At 49.6% G+C, this 19,522-nt stretch overlaps 3 protein-coding genes across 7 annotated transcripts in view; 2 read left to right on the forward strand and 1 right to left on the reverse strand.

The window, feature by feature from the left end:
* rogdi (rogdi atypical leucine zipper) overlaps positions 1–4,452 on the forward strand; it is a 5,648-nt gene extending 1,196 nt beyond the window's left edge. The window contains 10 exon segments of the mRNA XM_068724833.1: positions 83–165; positions 348–363; positions 365–403; positions 502–582; positions 1,086–1,181; positions 1,273–1,371; positions 1,559–1,672; positions 1,757–1,806; positions 1,945–2,071; positions 2,419–4,452. Coding sequence (XP_068580934.1) covers positions 83–165; positions 348–363; positions 365–403; positions 502–582; positions 1,086–1,181; positions 1,273–1,371; positions 1,559–1,672; positions 1,757–1,806; positions 1,945–2,071; positions 2,419–2,460 — 747 coding nt within the window. The 3' untranslated portion in view covers positions 2,461–4,452.
* A 284-nt stretch (positions 4,453–4,736) lies between these two features.
* On the reverse strand, positions 4,737–7,410 carry smim22 (small integral membrane protein 22). The gene is made up of 4 exons (XM_068724818.1): positions 7,344–7,410; positions 6,663–6,848; positions 5,208–5,278; positions 4,737–5,085 (listed from the first exon to the last, which is right to left on the reverse strand). Exons 2-4 carry the CDS (start codon positions 6,781–6,783, stop codon positions 5,038–5,040), a joined length of 240 nt encoding a protein of 79 aa, XP_068580919.1. The 5' UTR covers positions 6,784–6,848; positions 7,344–7,410; the 3' UTR covers positions 4,737–5,037.
* A 1,757-nt stretch (positions 7,411–9,167) lies between these two features.
* On the forward strand, positions 9,168–19,233 carry cog1 (component of oligomeric golgi complex 1). 5 transcript variants are annotated; one of them, XM_068724795.1, is made up of 16 exons: positions 9,168–9,532; positions 9,885–10,132; positions 10,276–10,457; positions 10,639–10,815; positions 11,255–11,411; positions 12,427–12,637; positions 12,811–13,174; positions 13,387–13,835; positions 14,241–14,387; positions 14,468–14,629; positions 15,721–15,845; positions 16,540–16,648; positions 16,745–16,878; positions 17,523–17,604; positions 17,762–17,785; positions 18,996–19,071. In XM_068724795.1, the coding sequence occupies exons 1-15, from the start codon at positions 9,227–9,229 to the stop codon at positions 17,768–17,770; spliced, it is 2,862 nt and encodes a 953-aa protein (XP_068580896.1). In that variant the 5' UTR covers positions 9,168–9,226; the 3' UTR covers positions 17,771–17,785; positions 18,996–19,071. The 5 variants fall into 5 exon arrangements, with proteins under 5 accessions (XP_068580896.1, XP_068580891.1, XP_068580890.1 ...); XM_068724790.1 differs by lacking the exon at positions 17,762–17,785 and having other exon boundaries at positions 18,999–19,233; XM_068724789.1 differs by lacking the exon at positions 17,762–17,785 and having other exon boundaries at positions 18,996–19,232.
* Positions 19,234–19,522: the final 289 nt, after the last annotated feature.

The raw sequence follows: 19,522 nt of genomic DNA on the forward strand, positions 1-19,522 counted from the left end.
ACCTGAAACGATGCGTCTACAATGACTTCACACCGCTGATTGAGGTCCCATTATAATGGTTAGTTTTGTCTGCCGTCGACAGGAAGCATCGAGGCGGTTCTCCATGCCGACGCCGGGCCTGGAGAGTCAGCAGAAACAGGAGAACTTCATCCTCGGCAGCTCAACGTAAAGCTCTGACCGTTTTAATCTAAGTGTAGCTCTTACTGCTGTGCAGTGGGCATGGACACAATGAGTGACATGCAATGGATCTGTGTCTGCAGTAAAAGCACACACTGTAAAGCCGGCCCTTGCCTATTGCTGCTCTCTCTGGTGATGTTGAACTCAAAATGCGATGTGTTGGTTTGCAGCATGGACCAGGTGAAGGGGGGTGCTGACCCTGCAGGGAGAGGCTCTGACTCAGGCCGTGAGTTTGACTGCTTCTCACCGAGTCTGTACACGTGAGCATGACGCACCGACTGAAGCTGAAAGTGTTCCTGGGTAACGGTCTCCTTCTCTCAACAGGACATCAACCTGAAGGTGGCAAAGAGCAGCCAAGTGCTGCACTTTCAGTTCAGAGAGGACAAGCTGTGGAAGCTGCAGCAGGTATGTAGTGTGTGTGTGTGTGTGTGTGTGTGTGTGAGCCTGTGAGAGTTCTCTTATGAGGAGCTTTTCCACTTATTCTCCACTACAATGGACATTCTGTCCGTCAAAGTGTTTCTGAATGAAGTCATTCATAATCCATTAGATTCATGATGTCATCAGCCGTCAGACAGAATGTTGCTGTGTCGGGTTTCTGTCCAGTGACGGCAGCGTGTTTGTTGTTTGCTGATGAGTTAGTTGGACTCAGCATAGCTGAGCTTGGGTGAGGTCAGGATTTAAAGGTCTGAGACCTACTGCAGGTCCTGATCGTCGGTCAAAACCTCCTCTAACATGAATGCTGGCCTTCCACAGCAGCGCTAACCCAACGCTTTGTTTATTGATCCCTCATGTCTTAGTCCGTCTGGATATACTTCCTCATCTTCCTAATATGAATTGTTGTATGCAAATTGTATCAGTACTCAAATCCTGACGAGTCCACCTCTCTGTTGTTTCCGTTCATCCTTCAGATTCAGGATGCCAGGAACCATGTGAACCAGGCCCTCCAGCTGCTCGGCAGCCACGACGAGAGCTACCACTTCAAGACGGGAGCTGAGGTTAACAAGGTGTGTGCTCCGTGTCGTCACGGTAACCGTGGCCCGGTCCAGCTTCCGCTGTGTCGCTGACCCTCGCCTCGTGTTTCTGTCACTGCTGTAGCTCATGGATGCAGTGATGCTGCAGCTGACGAGAGCTCGGAACCGCCTCACCACCCCGGCCTCCATGACGCTGCCTGAGCTGGCCACCAGTGGTCTGATGGTAGAGACGCATTACACACACACACACACACACACACACACACACACACACACACACACACACACACACAGTAGTGTAAGTACTGCCGTTAACCCGATGAAGAATGGTCGGTGCTCTCTGCAGCGTCTGGTACCGTGGGTCCATGTTCCTCTGTTGACCCGCTGTGTCCGTCTCCTTCCGTCTCCAGAAGATGTTCACTCCTCCCATGCCTGGAGATGTGATGGTGAACTTCTACATCAACTTGAGCAAACTGTGCCTGAGCGTGTACCAGCTTCATGTGCTGCCCTCCAACACCATGAAGGTCAGACCTGGTGGCTCTGCAGCACTCTGTGAAGCCTCACTCAGCATGGGACTGATGATGTTTCCATGTTTTCTTTCATCTTAGAACTTCAAGCCAGCTGGAAGCTCAGTGCTGCACAACCCAGGAGCCATGTTGTAAGTCCGTCCTTCCTTCTTTTAGATTTATACATAAACCCATTTAAGGAACTAATAAATACTTGTCGGTCCTACGTAGTGGACGGCAGGCTCTGATAGGAACATGTGTGTCTCTGTCAATGTGTCTTTCCTCCTCAGCGAGCTCAACAACAACCGCTTTGAGGTGAGCCACGTTCACAAGGTGGAGTGCGTGGTGCCTTGGCTCAACGACACGCTGGTGTTCTTCACCATCTCGCTGCAGCTCTGTCAGCAGCTCAAGGACAAGGTGGGTGTGTCTGTCCCGCAGGAGGCCTCCGAGCACCCGTTCTCCCTCCATGAACCTTTCAGCGATACGACTCCTGAAAGCTGCACTCGTCAATGTCTTCGTATGTCAGTCAGCGTACGGAACCTTCAGGTAGCAGCTGCTCATGTGCAGCAGGTCACATCGGTTCTGACTGATTACTCATGTCACTGTCGTCAGGCAGAGGACTGCTTTACATTTCATCTTTGTTTGAGTTAAAAAGAATCTTTCTTTGTGTTACAGTGAACATGGCTAAGTTGTTAGATGTTTAACTCTGCATGTGTGGTTGTGTGTACAGCTAGCTAAGCCTCTCTGTCCTCCCGTCCATGCAGATATCAGTCTTCTCCAGTTTCTGGAACTACAGACCTTTCTGATCCACTTCCTGTCCCTCCAGAGACCGGAAGAAGCAAACTAACCACGCGAGTGTACGGGACGTCCTGGGAAGCTTTTCATTCGTTCCAAACCTGTATTCATCATCATCATCATCATCATCATCATCATCATCATCCCGTCATTCAGTTTCAAGTGTTGCATGATCAGCTGAAGGAACCAATCAAACCCCTCTCTGTGTGTGTGTGTGTGTGTGTGTGTGTGTGTGTGTGTGTGTGTGTGTGTGTGTGTGTGTGTGTGTGTGTGTGTGTGTGTGTGTGTGTGTGTGTGTGTGTGTCACAGCACAGACTTGAACTCCTCCATGAATGAATGTGATTGTTGCTGATTTGTTATAAGAATTTATTTTTGATTATTTAGCAGAATGTGTGTTGAGAGCAGCACTAAGCGTCCACTCAGGGCTGGAGGACTAGGAGGTCACAGGGGTCACAGTTGGTATCCGATGAGTTCCCTCACAGCAGTCTCCATGTTTCCTCATCTTACAATATAAGGGCACTCTCTCCCTGTAGTCGTGTCATGTGAGAACATCTCATTGGTTAGAAGGTCCAGGAAGCTCGTCTCTGCCCACAAGACTTCCATTTATTCTCCAGCCAACTGCTAACGGTGGGTTTCACTCATCCCAGAATGCAAAGCTCTCCTGGCTGCGGAGCCCTTTTAGACTTCAAACTCTGTAGTTGTGTCGGATGGAGGTCGGCTCACATCCCCCCCACAAATGAACTGCTTCAGAGTTTGTTTGTGAGCGGACCGAGTCCTCTAAACCGCTGTGGTCAGACCGGCCCGAGACACTCGCACCAAGAGGAGTCTGGACTAACTGACGTAGGCTTTAGTTTGGAGCTCACTCATCTCAAATGTGGGGCACTTATCTACTAAGAAGGAGGGTCCAACAAAAGCTGTTGAGTTGCATTGTGGGGTGTTGGAGTGTGTTCTGGACCTACGTTGGACTTGATTTGACCACTCTACGGTAGATTCTGTAAATTCCTCAACTGTAGGAGTTATGTGATAATCTGTGTATTTCCAGTGCTTGCAGCTGTACTAGTGGAGCCGTCCACGGTCCCCTAGACGACACTACAGCCCCCTAATCTGGGAGTCTGTCAGTTTCACTGATCCATCGGATTAAAGGTTCTCTCTATGCGTTCAGAGCATTAACACATCGTCACACAGCTGTCCTCTATGGAGGCTGTCCTCACGTTGACACCGTCGGCAATGTTGCTGTCGTTGCCGCTGTTAGCACCGTTAGCTTCATGCAGCCGGAATGCAACAGTATTGCAAAGAGAGGGCAAAAGGTTTCATGAAGGGGGGGGGGCAGACTCGGCTGTGAGGGGACGCATAGCATTAGAAGACATGTCCCACTGTGATCTTTTAACCCTGACCTGTTGGAGACGGACGGTACCGTCAGTGTTTGTGGACCGGGCCCAATGTCCGGCCTTCCAGACACACTGTGATCCGGACCGGCTGTGGACTTCCCCTCCAACACGCCCCACGGGTGAAGTCCATTAAAGCTCCAGCCTCTGATGTAGAACTGAAGGACTCACTCTAAGCTCACGGAAAGTCAACAGCTGTTAGCTTCAGGTGATTCTACCATGATGAAAACACAGTGATGCATATTGTCTTTGTGCTACTAGAGAACGCTGGCCCTTTAAGTGTCAGCTGGATGTGTGGGAGCAGTGAGCTGAAGGGCATTAGGTGGTGTTGTGCTCTCTGTTGTTCTTGTTCTTGTTGATGACTTAAGTCACACTCCCTGCTCGTTACTCATGGATGTGACTGAATTATAAGCTACTTCATCTGCCCTATGTTCATATTTATTTGACACGTTTTGCACATATGTTGTTGATTCCCTGTGAACCAAACGCTAATCCAATCTTGATCAAATGACTTCATTCCAGTAAGTGTTACTCTATTTTGAAAAGCTGCCTCGCATATGTAAATGTGGAAATGACTTATCTGATATCCGTGCAATAAACTTATATTCTAAACAAAAAGCCGTCTCTGTTGACCTCTGCTGCAAACAACGAAGCGTCGTTAAACCTTCTGTGTGTCTTCTCGCATATTAAAGGACATGCAGCGGTATGAACCAGGAAGTGAAAGAATGTAGTGTCTGTTCTGTGAATGATGATGATGATGATGAATGTGTCGGCAGCGCTTCTTATTGTCTCCAGGGCAGAGCGCTACAGGGACCACAGTGAGGCGCTGACAGGACGTCACTGATGTCTTTGTGTCTGACGAGCCCTCCATCAATGACCATGGTGAGAAGGAAGACATTAAATAGAGCAAAGACAACGCTTTTATTACTTTCACAACGATGATTACCAAATATAAGCTTCAACAAACCGAATAGGAGGAAGTGACATTCAAAAGCAACGCACAGTAAACAGTGACAGTAAACAAAATCACGTGTTAGATTTTCATAACTGGAGCAAAGGACTCGTGAACAACGACTCATTCTGTGTGCAAGTGGACTAAATCTAACGGACTGGTGACATCCCATCAAAGTCCAACTGGAGGCTCTGCTTCTGGCTCCAGCGACCTTCACCGACCTTCACCGCCCTGCAGCGGCCGCTCGGCCGTCAGGGCTCCAGAGCCATGTTCTCTACGCCGACCTTCCGTCTGCGAGGCTGTCGAGGAAGCACAGAACTCTGTCGGTACCGGAGAACAGGGTTCTGATTCAGATTGCTGTGTGTGTGTGTGTGTGTGTGTGTGTGTGTGTGTGTGTGTGTGTGTGTGTGTGTGTGTTAACCTTCTCGTCATCACAGCAGCAGCAGCAGCAGCAGCGGATGAGGACCAGGAGGACCAGCAGCAGAACCATGCCTGAGAGCACACAGTGAGCAGACACTCAGTGAGCGTCTGTCGGACCGTCACACCAAGCATCCACGGAACACAGACGACTCTGATTTGAAGAGTTTGGTCCGTTTGATTGGTTCCAAAATCTAATAAGAGTCTTTGGCAGACAGCTCTGTCCAGCATGCAGTGTCTTCAGCAGGCTGTCTCCTGTCTCCAGGGGATCCAGACCCCCTGGAGACAGGAGACAGCCTCAGAGTCAGACACTAGCTTGCTGCTGCATCATGCTGCACTAGCAAGTCTAGAGTAGGAAGCCAGACTTCATCCCGTCATAACTACGAGCTCATTCAGTCACACGGAGTGTTTGTGCTCATTGTGATGTCATTTCTTCAAAGTGTCTTCAAATGCTTCATATCACCTGAGCAACCAAAGTCAAAACAATACTAATTCATACAAGTATTGAAACTGCATCATAACTTTAAAACAAGCAAACATTGGACATGTGTGAGACAGAAGACGAACAGAATGAATGCTCGAGCTGAACAAAGCACAAAGTTACCTTTTGTCTTTCTGTAGGTTTAACTGAAGCTTCTGCAGCTGGACTCACAGCACAGTCACATGAATGAGTGAATGAGATGTGCAAATGAACCAAGGACGGAGGAGAAGTCCGGGTTCTACACACTGCAGACTGTGGAGTGCACAAAACAGCATCTCACAGAACACTGTGAATGGGCTGTACTGGTTCTCTCTTTTCTGGTCTCTCAATCTTTTGGAGTGATTAGAACAGGATCATGCAAATAAGCCAATTGAACCGTTTGGTGACATGTGGAACATCTGTACGGCCCGGTGTGGCCGTTTCAAATCAGGCGTCTCTTGATGCTTTTACAGTGGATGTAGTAGAAATACCTTCAAACGTTCCAGAGATGAATAACTAGTCTTTGGTTCTGTTCTGTTACGGTTCTACAGTGGAGACACTCACTGTTTGGTTAATATCGAATGAATGCTTTATTAATATCGTATTTAGCTCATTGTGTGTAAAGCAGTCAGTAGCTTTATTTAACCATGCTTTTCTTCATTTCTAACTCTTGTTCTGATGGTGTGAGACACGTGAACGTTGACTGTTCCTTGTTGAGATGTTGAATGTGGGTATTTGAGCACCATGTATGGAAGTCCTGAGACGTCTGACTGCTGTGGTTTAGGACATGCTGAAGGGACACAAGCGTCTAACATGGTCTGTGTGCATCTTGAATGGCCATCAGGTGGTGGGAGACGATCCAGAGGTTTAAATGTAAACCTTTCACGGCTTTCTGTTCGTTTCATTTGATAAGGTAAAGCGTGTTTGAATATGGACCCCGATGCCGTTTTCTAGAAGTCATTTGAACGTCTTGCATCGGTTTCTGTCACCTTCACTCACCAATGAAGATGAAGAACACTGCAAACGAAGCGATGTCCCAGTCAGACTGGAAGGACTGCAGTCTGGAAAGCACCCGGCTGAACTGATCCTCCAGCTCCTGCTGCAGGTCTCTGCGCTCCATCGCTCTCAGACCGGCGTCAGTCAAAGACGTCTCTATTTGAACGTGGAACAGACGGCAGCTGTGTACTGTAAAAACAATGTGAGAGGTGTGGGTACGGTACATCTTCATAGGATCGGATCTTCCAGAACAGAGATCAGTAATGAGGACAGTACCAACAGACTGCATGTGAGATTCCACTTTGGAGCAGACTTGTGAATGTGCCTAAATATTCATTGTGTGTGATTACAAGAACAATTCTCCCAGTAACAATAGCCTTTTAAACACGCCTGATATCCTACGATATATGCTTAGCATGATTTAAATCGCTCTAGAAGCTACAGCACCGTTATGGTTACGGTGGAAAGACACCGCCGACTCTCTCACAGCACATACGTGTGTTACTACACCCCAGTACAGCCATGCTGTGTTCACTGGTAACTAGGCGGACTCCGTAGACATTAGTTATAGTTCAGTACTTTTTCAAGATGGAATTTGATAAAACGGATACTATTTCAATGTACAGTGAGTCTAAAAGCATTGGTGAGTCATTTAGATGTTGTTTTGAACAGCAGGTCTCTTACCCGTAAACGGAGTCTCTGGTTTCAGTCTTTCCTTCCGGGTCCAAAGGTCTCCCTGACTCACCTGACGGTCACACCGACGCACCGTGTCTTTAAGAGACACGTCCTGCAGTGTGTGGGGGTGTCCTCAGCAGACTAACTCCAGTGACCATGGAGACAACACGAGCTCCACGGAGACAACACAGCAGAGACAACACAGGAGACAACACAGGAGACAACACAGGCTTCTGATAGGCTTCAGTTGTCCTTCTCTTCACTTTGTGTGAGAAATCATTTCCGCAAAGAAACCATCATCAATAAATCAGAATCAGAATCAGCTTTATTGGCCATGTATGCGTACATACAAGGAATTTGACTCCAGTTTAAATGAGAAGTTAGTTATGATGCTCATAGTAAGTCACATCTTTAGATTTACTAACATATTTAGAATGTTATCAGTTATAATTATGTAATAACAAGTCAAAATGATAAGAGAAGTCAAAACATTTCTTTCATCTCATACTTCTGACTTAATTAGTCACAATTCATCTCATTTGACCATGAGCATGTTCTATAGGCTTCCATAACTTTGTCAACATATGCTCCACATCACAAGACATGAACCGCTTTACATTCATTCAAATCCATAAGCAGGTACTTTCTTGTATACATTTGAGGCAATAAATACATAAATCAAAGTAGAGCAATGCACTAGTGCAAAGTTCACTCAGCAGTCCTCTGTGGTTGTCAGTGGTGGAGGCTTGGACATGTGGTGGACATGTGGTGGAGACTTGGACACGTGGTGGAGACTTGGACATGTGGTGGACATGTGGTGGAGGCTTGGACATGTGGTGGAGGCTTGGACATGTGGTGGAGACTTGGACATGTGATGGAGACTTCTGCATGTGGTGGAGGCTTGGACATGTGGTGGAGACTTGGACATGTGGTGGAGACTTCTGCATGTGGTGGAGGCTTGGACATGTGGTGGAGACTTCTGCATGTGGTGGAGGCTTAGACATGTGGTGGAGGCTTGGACATGTGGTGGAGACTTGGACATGTGGTGGAGGCTTGGACATGTGGTGGAGACTTGGACATGTGGTGGAGGCTTGGACATGTGGTGGAGGCTTGGACATGTGGTGGAGACTTGGACATGTGGTGGAGACTTGGACACGTGCTGGAGGCTTGGACATGTGGTGGAGGCTTGGACATGTGGTGGAGGCTTGGACATGTGGTGGAGACTTGGACATGTGGTGGAGGCTTGGACATGGCTTGTACATGTGGAGATCATGAGATGAGGAGTCACAACCGCCAGATGTTACGCATCATGTGACCATCAAGCATCAAACATGTGTGACATCTCTTTCCTCAGGTGATGTCTAAGCTTCACTCTGTTAAACTTTAACATTTGATTACAAGATTTGAATTGAATTACTCAATGGCAGGAGAGGAGGATGTCATTTTAAGAATGACATGTGGAACAAACATCTCAGACAAGTTATTGTTCGTAGTGGAGTATCTTATATGTTATTGTTTTATATGTTCTCATATGTTTTAAACATATGAGGGCAGAGGAAAGGTTAGGAGGAAAGTGGACTCAGGAGACATGACGTGTGTCACCACTGGGGGTGGAGCTTACACGGGGAACTGTATTGACGTTTATGATTATGATAACAACGTTCCTTTATTATTATTATTATTATTATTATTATTATTATCATCACGATACACGTCGGGGCGATCTGATTGGCTCAGCGGCCCCACGCTGCGCGGAGAGGATCCCTGACGGACAGCTCAGTCGACCAATAAGTCGCCGTCACATTGTCGCTTACGTGGAGGCAGGAAGGGCTCGTCCCCCGCTCTTCCGGGTGATACTTCCTGGAACAGCAGAAGTTGTTTTGAAAGGTGCAATGGCCGAAGATCCCGCACCGTCTCTCCGGGTCTCTGAGATCAAGGACCCGGCGGTCCTCTTCGAACGTTACAACACCGCGGAGATCCGCCGGGTGGAGCGCAAAGTCCGCGGGGAGATCGAGCAGAAGAAGGAGGAGCTGAGGCAGATGGTGGGGGAGCGCTACCGGGACCTGATCGATGCCGCCGACACCATCGGGGAGATGAGGCAGTGCTCGGAGAGCGTCGTCCAGTCCATCCAGGACATGCACCAGTACTGCCACAGGCTGAAGCAAGGCAGGGCCAGCACCAGCAGCTGCAGACAGGAGGTGAACACCAAACTCCATTTCAAAACGTGGCCATTCATCATCATACGAGTTGTATGCATACATAACCCCAGACTACTTAATGAGTCATCACTCGGTGCGGCTCAGTGAAACGTGCTGACCAGGTCGGCCACTTGTTCTGTGTTCTTGCCGTCACATGGAGCTCATTACAGCGTATTTGTGATGAGACGTGTTGACGCGTGTAACGTGACCTCACACATCTACTACGTCATAAGTCTCTACATTGTCTGGTGTTTGTACTTCTTATCCTTTTACACTGTTTCTCCCTCAAATGACATTCCATACTCACGTTATCCAAAGCCTGATGTGCTGCTCCTGTGTGTTGTCCTGTCAGGGTCAGAGGCAGTGGCAGGACAAGTTCTACACCATGGCCTCCCAGATCAAGCTCCTCTTGGAGATCCCAGAGCGCATCTGGAGCGCCATGGAGGCGTCCCAGTACCTCCAGGCCACCCAGCTCTACCTGCTTTGTTGCCACCTGCACGGCTTGTTGCAGCTGGAGGCTGCTACAGGGGGCCACTACAGCCCCGTCCTGGCCCGCTTCCCCATCCTGGTCCGGCAGGTAGCCACCACGGGACACTTCAGGTACTGGAAGTTTCAGTCAGAGATTCTAACGGAGAAATCCCACGCCTCAGCAGTGAAAGAGTTGGTGGTGGATCACATGCAGTAGACCCTACTAGTTCGGGACCACCTAGTCATAGGCCAGTAACTAGTCTGTCCTTCTGCAGATCCACCATTCTCCTGGACAGCAGGTCTTTGCTGCGGGGCCGCGCCGTGTCGGACCAGGCCATCGCCGAGGCCCTGGTGTCCACCATGCTGCTGGAGGGCAGCTCGCCACGCCAGGCCCTGGCTGACTTCTTGCTGGCTCGGAAGGCCTCTATCCATCAGCTTCTGAACCAGCCGCAGCACGGTACTACACACTGTGTCTGCATTTCAATGTCTGAGTGTTAACACATTCACAAGACACGGAGCAAGAAGTATCGCTTAAAGGCCTTTACTGTGAAGCAGTTGCTTACAGCGTGAATATTTCGTAAATGTTTACGTGGCGGTCAGAAGTGCGGCCCGTTCATACCGACGTGTACTTGGTCCAGGTGCAGGGATCAAGGCCCAGGTGTGCAGCCTGGTGGAGCTGCTGGTCACCACTCTGTTCCAGGCCTACGCCGTCTTCTACCTGCCCCCGGAGGGAGGCCCCAGGCCGGGGGAGGGAGCCCTGAGCTGTGGCATGCTCTTTTCCACCCTGGAGAACGTCACCTCCACCACATACGCAGGTACGCCGTCAGGACGTCAGGACGTCTGGACGTCAGGACGCCAGGACACGCGTGACTCCCCCACTGACGGCTGTTATTCACAAGCTCACTTTAAACCCCAGGCTGTTTAAGCTGGGTGTGCTGCCTTTATGAAGGACCACTGCATGATGTCATGTGTTGTTATTTGCATTGACAGAAGATGATGATATCCGTGCTCCAGACATCAGGAGACGTGAACAGACAGTATAATGTTGCTTGAGACTGAGGTCTTTGTGTGTGTGTGTGTGTGTGTGTGTGTGTGCTCCGATTTGACCGAAGAAAAGGGTTTAGATGCAGTTTATCTTAAAAGCGTGAAGCGTAAAGTAAGAAGGTCCAAAGTCGATGGACACAGATGTGCGATGAAGCTCAAATATCCGTGATAAAGAAAGTGTGTCCCCATCACTCCCACCTCTGTCCTCAGCTAAAGACAGGAGGGTGCTGCAGGAAGAGACGAGTACAGGCAGCTGGTTCAAATACCTGCCTCCCTCCATCACCGAGTACCAGCCCGCCCTCCGCACCCTGGCTCAGCCGATCCAGAGAGAGCAGCTTCGGGACACCCTGCAGCAGTGGATTGACACGTAAGCTCCACCCATCAGGATGCCGGCGTTCTTAAACTTTGACTGATTAGTACAACACAACCACAGAGAGAGCTTGAAGGGTTTTAAAGGTAGACATAGAATAGTGCTGCAGCATAATAAACATAAACATAAATATGACCTTTTACACTTTCACAGTGACTCACCTGTCTATTAGCAGACTGTGCAGTGAATGCACCAGGGCCTGTGACGTGCTACGCCGTGTTCACCTCCCTCTGTGAGCCTTACGGTTGAACATGAATGCATGCATTGATACCACATTATGTAACGGTTGTTTGTAATGTTTGACCAGCGACGACAGAAACCCGTCCGCTCAGTTCCTGGGGTTTAAAACGAGCGTTCTGTTGTTTTCACTTTGGGGCCCGTCCTGCTGTACATTGTCACAGGTGTAGAGATCGAGTCACAACCATTTCCTACAGGGTGGAGCAGGCTATACGGGGATCGGGCCGATGACTAGACGGGTTATGGCTGACGTGCTTCTTTTTGATGCCGCAGCGTGTCGGGTCCTTAGGAGGGGGCGTGTCTTTAGACGGCGTCCTGATACTGGCAGAGACAGACAGACGGACGGACGGATCTTCACGTTCATACCCGTCGCTGTCCAGGGGAACAGAAAATGACTGTAATGTAATGTAACGTCTTCCGTTGCAATGGCTTCAGTTGCGACGTCACTTATTACGCCGCCTGTTCTTCCGTTCGGCTCCGAGGTGATCTTGCTGCGGTGAGACGTTCTTTCGTTCAGAACAATTCATTTCTTTATTTCAGCGACAGAATGACCCTCTAGTGGCACGGCGTTAACGGCATCTTCTCCCATTCCGTGGCTTTAGCATCAAGCATTACAGTGAAGGAGATGACCGACATGTCAGACCACTGATTAAGATATCCTGGTCCACTGGGCCTCTCGTCGGTGACCTTGACCAGAGCACTGGTCTCTGCTGTCAAACTATAACTGATAATCCATTGATCAATCGATGCCTTTTGAATCTCTTCCCACTCTCAGCTGTAAGGAGGACATCTGCCGTGGCGTCAGCGGCCTTCTGGTCTACGTGAAGAGCCTGAAGGGGTTGGCAGCCATTAGAGACTCTGTGTGGGACCTCCTGTCCACCGAGTCCATCAGTCAGCACTGGAGCGCCGTGTGTCAGCGACTGCTGGAGCGCCCCCTGGTGGTCTGGGATGACTTCCTGCAGCAACTCTTCCTTCAGCGTCTGCAGGTGAGTGCTCTCCTAGCTTCACAATTGTTGTAGCTGTTTTCAGCATCTAAACACGTCTCTACATTGACATTCTAAGGATTCATGTTGAATTCTACAGTAGTGACAGACTTGCAAAATTGATCAAATTTGACATATGGTAATATTCCAATGATTCTATCCTCCCATTCCCCAAGGCCATCACCAAAGAAGAAACTGAAGCCATCTCAACGAGCTCCGTCCAGCTCCTCACCTCAGCTGTGAGGGATCTTGAGGGCCAGACCATCCAGACTTCTTCAGCTACCAACCCTGGCTCAGGCCGCGGGGGCCAGTACGAGGTAGATGTGGCCTCCTTCCTGTGGTCGGAGTCTCCGGGGGACCTGCTGAGCGATGCCGGGTGGGTCAGCGTGACCCAGCGGGGGCAGCAGCACCAAAGGAGTAGCCTGGCCATGAAGACCCAGGCCCTGACGCCCTGCGTTCAAAACTTCTGCTCCTCTCTGGATGCTAAGCTAAAGGCCAGGCTGGAGGACCTGCAGTACTACCTACCCTCCCAAGACACAGGTGACGGCAGCTCAGAGCAATGAATACCAGCCGGTGCAAATGAAGCCATCAGTTTGCTATTGTTAGAAGTAGGTCAGACCACAAAGTGCCGTAACTACATTAATTCATCCCAGCATGGCTGCAGGCTCTTGTTCAGTACAGCCATGTAGGATACGAACAGCACTCCCATCCTGAATAACGCTAACATTCACCTTTCCTGCTGTGCTCTGTAGGGTCTGAGTCCGGCTCAGTCACAGGCGCCTCCTCTGGGTCCAGCGAGAGCTCGTCCTCTTTCAACCGCTTCACAGACTCTCCGGCGGTGGAGGACGCTTTGCGTGAAGGCTGCGTGGCCTGTGTCCGCCACATCCTGTCTTCCATCCGCTCTGAACTGGCCTCGGCCTCACCTGACCCCAGCCCCGCCTGCCTCAGTTCAGTCCTTTTCATGGCCAGGCTGTGCCAGTCCGTGGGTGAACTCTGCCCCAACCTGAAGCATTGCATCCTGGGAAAACAGAGGGGTTCTGAGGCCGCAACGAAGGAGACCCCCAGACAAGGCAAGAAGCTGGGCAAAGCCAGGGCCCCCGCGGAGGTCAGCCCCACCCAGGCCAAGTGGGCACGCCTGAAGGAGGAGCTCCTCGTCTGCAGCATGGAGGCGTACCGCATCTGGAGCTCCGCCCTCTCCAAAGTCAGACACTGTCCAATGTGTTGATGTGACACTTTCTTTGTTGAATGTTTTCAAGAAGTCTGTCTGTGTTGAGGACTTAGAGACTAGCCGGTTACGTTAGCTCAGTCGGTTGGTTATGACTTAAGTGCAGTTGAAAAGTGTCATGTGAACGGTTTCTCCTGTAGTGACAAACCCACAGACGCTATCAGCTCTGTAGTTCCCTCAGAGGCTTGTAGAGTCTTTAGCTCTCAGGACACAATGCCGTTCTTAGCATCTGTTTCCAGTGGTGAACCCACGGTTCTCCGCCTGCTGAACGTTGGGGAGCATTCAGCAGCTTAAGAGTCCGATGTTCAGAGGAGTCGCTGACCGAACCAGAGCAAAGAGGAGACCGGCTCTCACCGTGTGTCGTCTGTGGTGTTGTTTCAGGTTCTGCTGGATAAGTTTGCCACAGCGCTGCATGCCGAGTCTGCCGGAGCCATCCTTACAACGGCAACAAACTGGGAGGATCTGGAGATCCAGGAAGAAGCGGAGTCGGGGAGCAGTGTCACATCCAAAATCCGTCTTCCGGTCCAGGTCAGCCAGCGCGACCTCGGGAAGCACGATGCTTTCTGATTCCATTCAGTGATCTGATGTGAAGTTTGTCTCCTCGGCAGCCATCTTGGTTCGTGCAGTCACTGCTATTCCAGCTGTGTGTGGAGGTGAACAGGGTGGGGGGCCACGCTCTGCCCCGGCCCACCCTGCAGGAGCTGCTGCAGACCTGTCTGGCTCAGGTCCTGCACCACTACCACAGCCTCACGCAGCAGTCCTTCAGCAGAGTAACTAGAACACACACACACACACACACACACACACACACACACATGCACAATGAAAATGAGGGACGTTTGTATTGAGGTGAGGATCTTCTTTAAGGTAGAGTGAGAGGATCTGGTCTTCTAGGGTTCATTCATGAGCTGATCAGCAGTTCACTACATGAGGAGCTGGTGATCGTATCACACTGTCTTCCTGAGCAGATGTTTCCTCATATTCACCTTGCAAAGCAACCTAGCTAAGTGTTGGTAATGACAGGTGACACTTATTGGGTGTTTTGTCCTGATGGAGTTTGCTGACCTCATGCACATTACATTACATTGTACATACAGTGACCATACATCATGTTCTGTTTGTAGTGCACACATTAAGTTATCTGGTTATAGTCACTACAGGGAACTTTCATTTGGTGTTGATTCTGAAGAAAACTGTGGACTAAAGCGGTAGTGTTTCTGAGCACCAGAGTCCCTTTAGAAAACCTCTCATTTTACTGCAGCAGGGGCTGACGGTCTGTCCGCCTCAGTCCTGGTTCTCCCGTGCCTCCCATCCCTCCAGCAGGTCCAGCAATATGTCCTGGGACTCCAGCAGAGAGGAGTCGGTGTTGGCTCCAGAGAGGAGGAGGAGGAGGAGGAGGAGGAGGAGCTGCTGCTGCAGGAGCTGAGCTCTCCTCCTCCCTCCGGGGCTCCGACTGCAGGTCCAAGGCTGAAGTGAAGCCGGATCTGGGTCTGTTCATGATAGGCTGGTCTCTGCTGGAGGATCTGGGTCTGTTCATGATAGGCTGGTCTCTGCTGGAGGATCTGGGTCTGTCCTCGATAGGCTGGTCTCTGCTGGAGGATCTGGGTCTGTTCATGATAGGCTGGTCTCTGCTGGAGGATCTGGGTCTGATCATCTGATTTTATGTGGCCAAAATCAACAGAAAATGAAAGTTCCTGGCAGTAGCCTCGAGGGTTCCTGTGTTACACTGACTGACACGTTTGATATCGGTGCTGGTCCAATATGGTTTGGATTTGACGGCCCCTGGATAAAGAGGGTTTGGGGGGAGTGTTGTTATCATTCATTAGGAAGCTCCCTGAGTATTCTGCTCTGTTTCATGCAGGAGGGTGTGTTTCCCATGACTCAGAACAGAGCCTTGCAGCTGTTGTTTGACCTTCGTTACCTCAACACCACACTGAGCAGCAGAGTGGAGGAAGGAAAGAGCTCCCGATCCCACCAAGACCCCAGGTAACATCCTCTGTCCCACATCATGGAGACTAGGTTCACCTGGCTCCTGAGCTCCGGGCTGGCTGAGTTCGGTCTCCAGAGATCCACGAGGACCCGTATGAATTTACTTCTATATCATTTTGGGCCAAATGGAATCCCGTGACTGACCCAGGAGTCGTAATTCTACCGTTTGGACACTATGTCACATTTTCTTCTAAGCCCGGCGCTCCTCCCAGGGGTTAATGAACCCAATGTCTGCAGCTGAAGTTTAGATGTTTTTAACTCGACAGTTGCACGACAGTATAATTCAAACTTTGGAGAAGGGCTCTGAATTTCAGGACATATGGGTCTTCAGTCTGTTTACACCCACGTGCACAGAACCTGAGGTTCCAGCAGGTGTTTCTCTGGAGAAGCTGGACATGTTTTTTATGGCTGGAATTCCAGGGAAACTTTGGATCTCACTTGTAAGAACCGAAGCTAATTAGAGGACAAAAAGCGCTTCATAGTCCTGTTCATAAGCCTGAACAAACATTCTAAAGGGGTAATGTAACCATGTCAATCAGTAGCTCTAGAAAAATATTCCAAAACTTTTCCTTTGATATTTGTCCCGTCTTTCTTTCCATATTCGGTGGTTTAACGTCTCTTAAATGTAAAGGCTGGCAGCAGCACAGAAGGCTCTGAAAGCTGTGCACGTTGTGCACGTTGTGTCTTCCAGATTCCACCAGGTCTGTGATTGGCTGGAGGGCTACATCGACCCGTTTGACCTGGACGTGTTCACGCCTCCGCTCAACACCAACCTCAACCGCCTGTCCCAGAGGACCTCGGTACGTTCAGCCCAGCCTCACAGAACAACGCTTGGTGATGTGTAGAACCAGAGATGAGCTCGTAATGCCTCTGTTCTTCGTGTTCTGTCATGATAGCGTGTGATCGCTGTGTCTCAGGTACTGCTGGGGCTGCTGACGGGCTCAGAGAAGCAGTTTGCCTTGAGGAGCAGCAGCAGCGTGAACTCCCAGGAGCCGTTCAACATCCTGCCGCTGGCCAGCAGCCAGATCAGGTGACAGCAACAGACATGGCACCTTAGTAAGCTGCTTATCCAAAAAAGGTTCAAGTACAAATGTATCCGGATGCAGCTGAGGTTCCAATAATATTGTCTTTATAGTCTGTGGCACTATGACGCATGGAACATGGTAACAATGTATAAATACATAGAACTAATTGAAAACGCACTAGGTGCATATTAGTTCAAAATGTGTGTACGTTTCAGATTCATTTAAAACTCCACACAAACATGTGCATGGAACAAGGAATCACCATCTGGACCTCAGCTCTGATACCAAAATGAACTTTTCAGTTCCTTACTTTTAGACTTTCTCTACAGAAACATTTTTACTGAACAAAAGAAGCTGAACTCCTCAAATGTTGCCTGAATACAAACGTATGTGGAAAGCAGGCATGTCCTGTCTAATGTCACGCTCAGGTCCAGCTCTGTAGAAAACCCAGCAGGTTCATTAAGTACCCAGTCCTACGTGTGTGTGTGTGTGTGTGTGTGTGTGTGTGTGTGTGTGTGTGTGTGTGTGTGTGTGTGTGTGTGTGTGTGTGTGTGTGTGTGTGTGTGTGTGTGTGTGTGTGTGTGTGTGTGTGTGTGTGTCCTCTGTCGGCTCTGTTTATCTGCAGTGTAATCATTTCAATGCTCTGCAGGTTCGGGTTGCTGCCTCTCAGCATGTCCAATGTGCGTAAATCCAAGTCCGCCCCCCGGAGCTCTGATGCTGCTCTCCAGCTGGTGAGTGACAGAGCTGGGATCAGACCTCTGCTGTGACTCAGCCTCATGTTGTTGTTTCATCTGCTGTCGACCACAGCAGCATGTCTTCATGTCTCTGTTTCTGCTTTTGTTCCACCCTGGAAAAAACATGTTTCTGTTACACCTTCTGCCCTGCCAGCGTTTTTGAGTGCAAGACACCCAGGCAAGTTCCTCAGTGTGTGTGTTTGACTGTGTGTGTGTGTGTGTGTGTGTGTGTGTGTGTGTGTGTGTGTGTGTGTGTGTGTGTGTGTGTGTGTGTGTGTGTGTGTGTGTGTGTGTGTGTGTGTGTGTGTGTGAGAGAGACTGTGACTGTGACTGTGTGTGTGTGGGGTATCTTCAGTAGTGGCTTGGGTTTGTCTTTGGTGTGTTTGCAGTGTGATGACAGGGATTATTAACTCTCTGCTTGGGCTCATAATGCAGCTCAGGGTCCGACTGTCAGCTGGAGGAGACCCTGGGCTATTCTTACCTGCTCTAAATGGACCAATCCCCTCTTTAGATGCATGCATTATTAGTACAGTTTGTGTTAAGGTCAGCAGGAATAGAAAAAGCAGATGTCTCTATTCAGCTTAAATTGGGATTAGTCCAAAAACCGTCACATTTGAAGCTTCCCTATTAACAAACTCTGACACAACACACTGACATTCTGAGGAACAGTCTTCAATAGTCACTTGCTTTCTTACCAGCAGTCACCTGATACCAGTATCAGTTGGCTTTGGAGCTAGCAGAAGCTGAACGGCCACCAGTTTGCCATGCTTTCATTCTTTGTGCTAAGCTAGGCTAACCGTGTCTCACCTCTGTACAGGGTACGCAGAGAGAAAACCCGTTTCTGTTCTGTTGATCCGACTCTTGAATAAATGGCAGAACAAACAAGAGGTGTTTGTAAATGCTCGAGCTGTTCAGTGTAGCCCATAGACACGAGAGTGATCCAGGTGTTCTGTGAGTCATTGGGTCAGGAGATCCATGATAACGAGTCCTCTGGTCCCACAAGCTCTCCGTTTCTTCATTCATTGGACCCAATGCTCAGAGTCATTTAGCATGCTACAGGTGACCTTTTGGATCCACTACTCTATATCTGAAGTACTGAAGTGTTAACATGGAGCACCATGGCCAGGGTCTACCTAGACCTGATCCAGGGATGTCTTGCTACGGGTCACGGTGTGGACTGCTCTGGTATACCGTTTTACTGTCAAACGTTGTGAAACCTTCTGGTGACACAAACCCTGAATACTTCTATCACTGTCGGTACTAACCACTACTTCATTTCACGGGTCCTTGAGTAACCGACATGTCCACGTCCCAGGAGACCTCGATAATCCTGGATCAGGACTCTTTGAATACCAGTGAGACAAGCTGACGTCTTCTCCTTCCTCCAGCAGGCCCCTCCGTCCTCCGTAGCAGACGGCGAGGACAGCTTCCGGCCGGGCAGCCTGTTCAGACAGCTGGCCGATCAGGATGAAGACGCAGCCGCTCCGTCCTTATTCAAGCTCAGCTGGCTGTCTGGCATGGCCAAATAACCCTCGCTGCTCAAGGCCTTTCATTTGACTTTGTAAAAAATAAAATGTATAGTAAAAGTAATTTTGTCTTCCCAGAAATGCGTCTTGTGTGAATTAATGAACTTGATCAATTGATGCAAATGGAACCTTGATGGAAGTGAGTGAAGTGTAATTCATGTGTGCCAGCTAGAGAGCACTTCATTAGTGCTGAGTATTCTCAATGCTGGCAACGGACACGATGGAACGGTTAAAGGCAGAGCAGCAGAGCATCTATACCCTGATCGGCATGTTTACTCCCCATTGGGTTCCCGATCCTACGCTTCCCATCATGCAACCAGTGGCGTCTTGTTTAGACCCTCCCTGATAGCCACACCTTTCAAACCACCGGTCCCCAGTGTGCAGAACAG

This window comes from Cebidichthys violaceus, unplaced genomic scaffold (assembly GCF_023349555.1).
Source record: "Cebidichthys violaceus isolate CVI_PGR_0920_01 unplaced genomic scaffold, fCebVio1.0.p SCAF_32, whole genome shotgun sequence".
In the NCBI taxonomy this organism is placed as follows: domain Eukaryota; kingdom Metazoa; phylum Chordata; class Actinopteri; order Perciformes; family Stichaeidae; genus Cebidichthys; species Cebidichthys violaceus.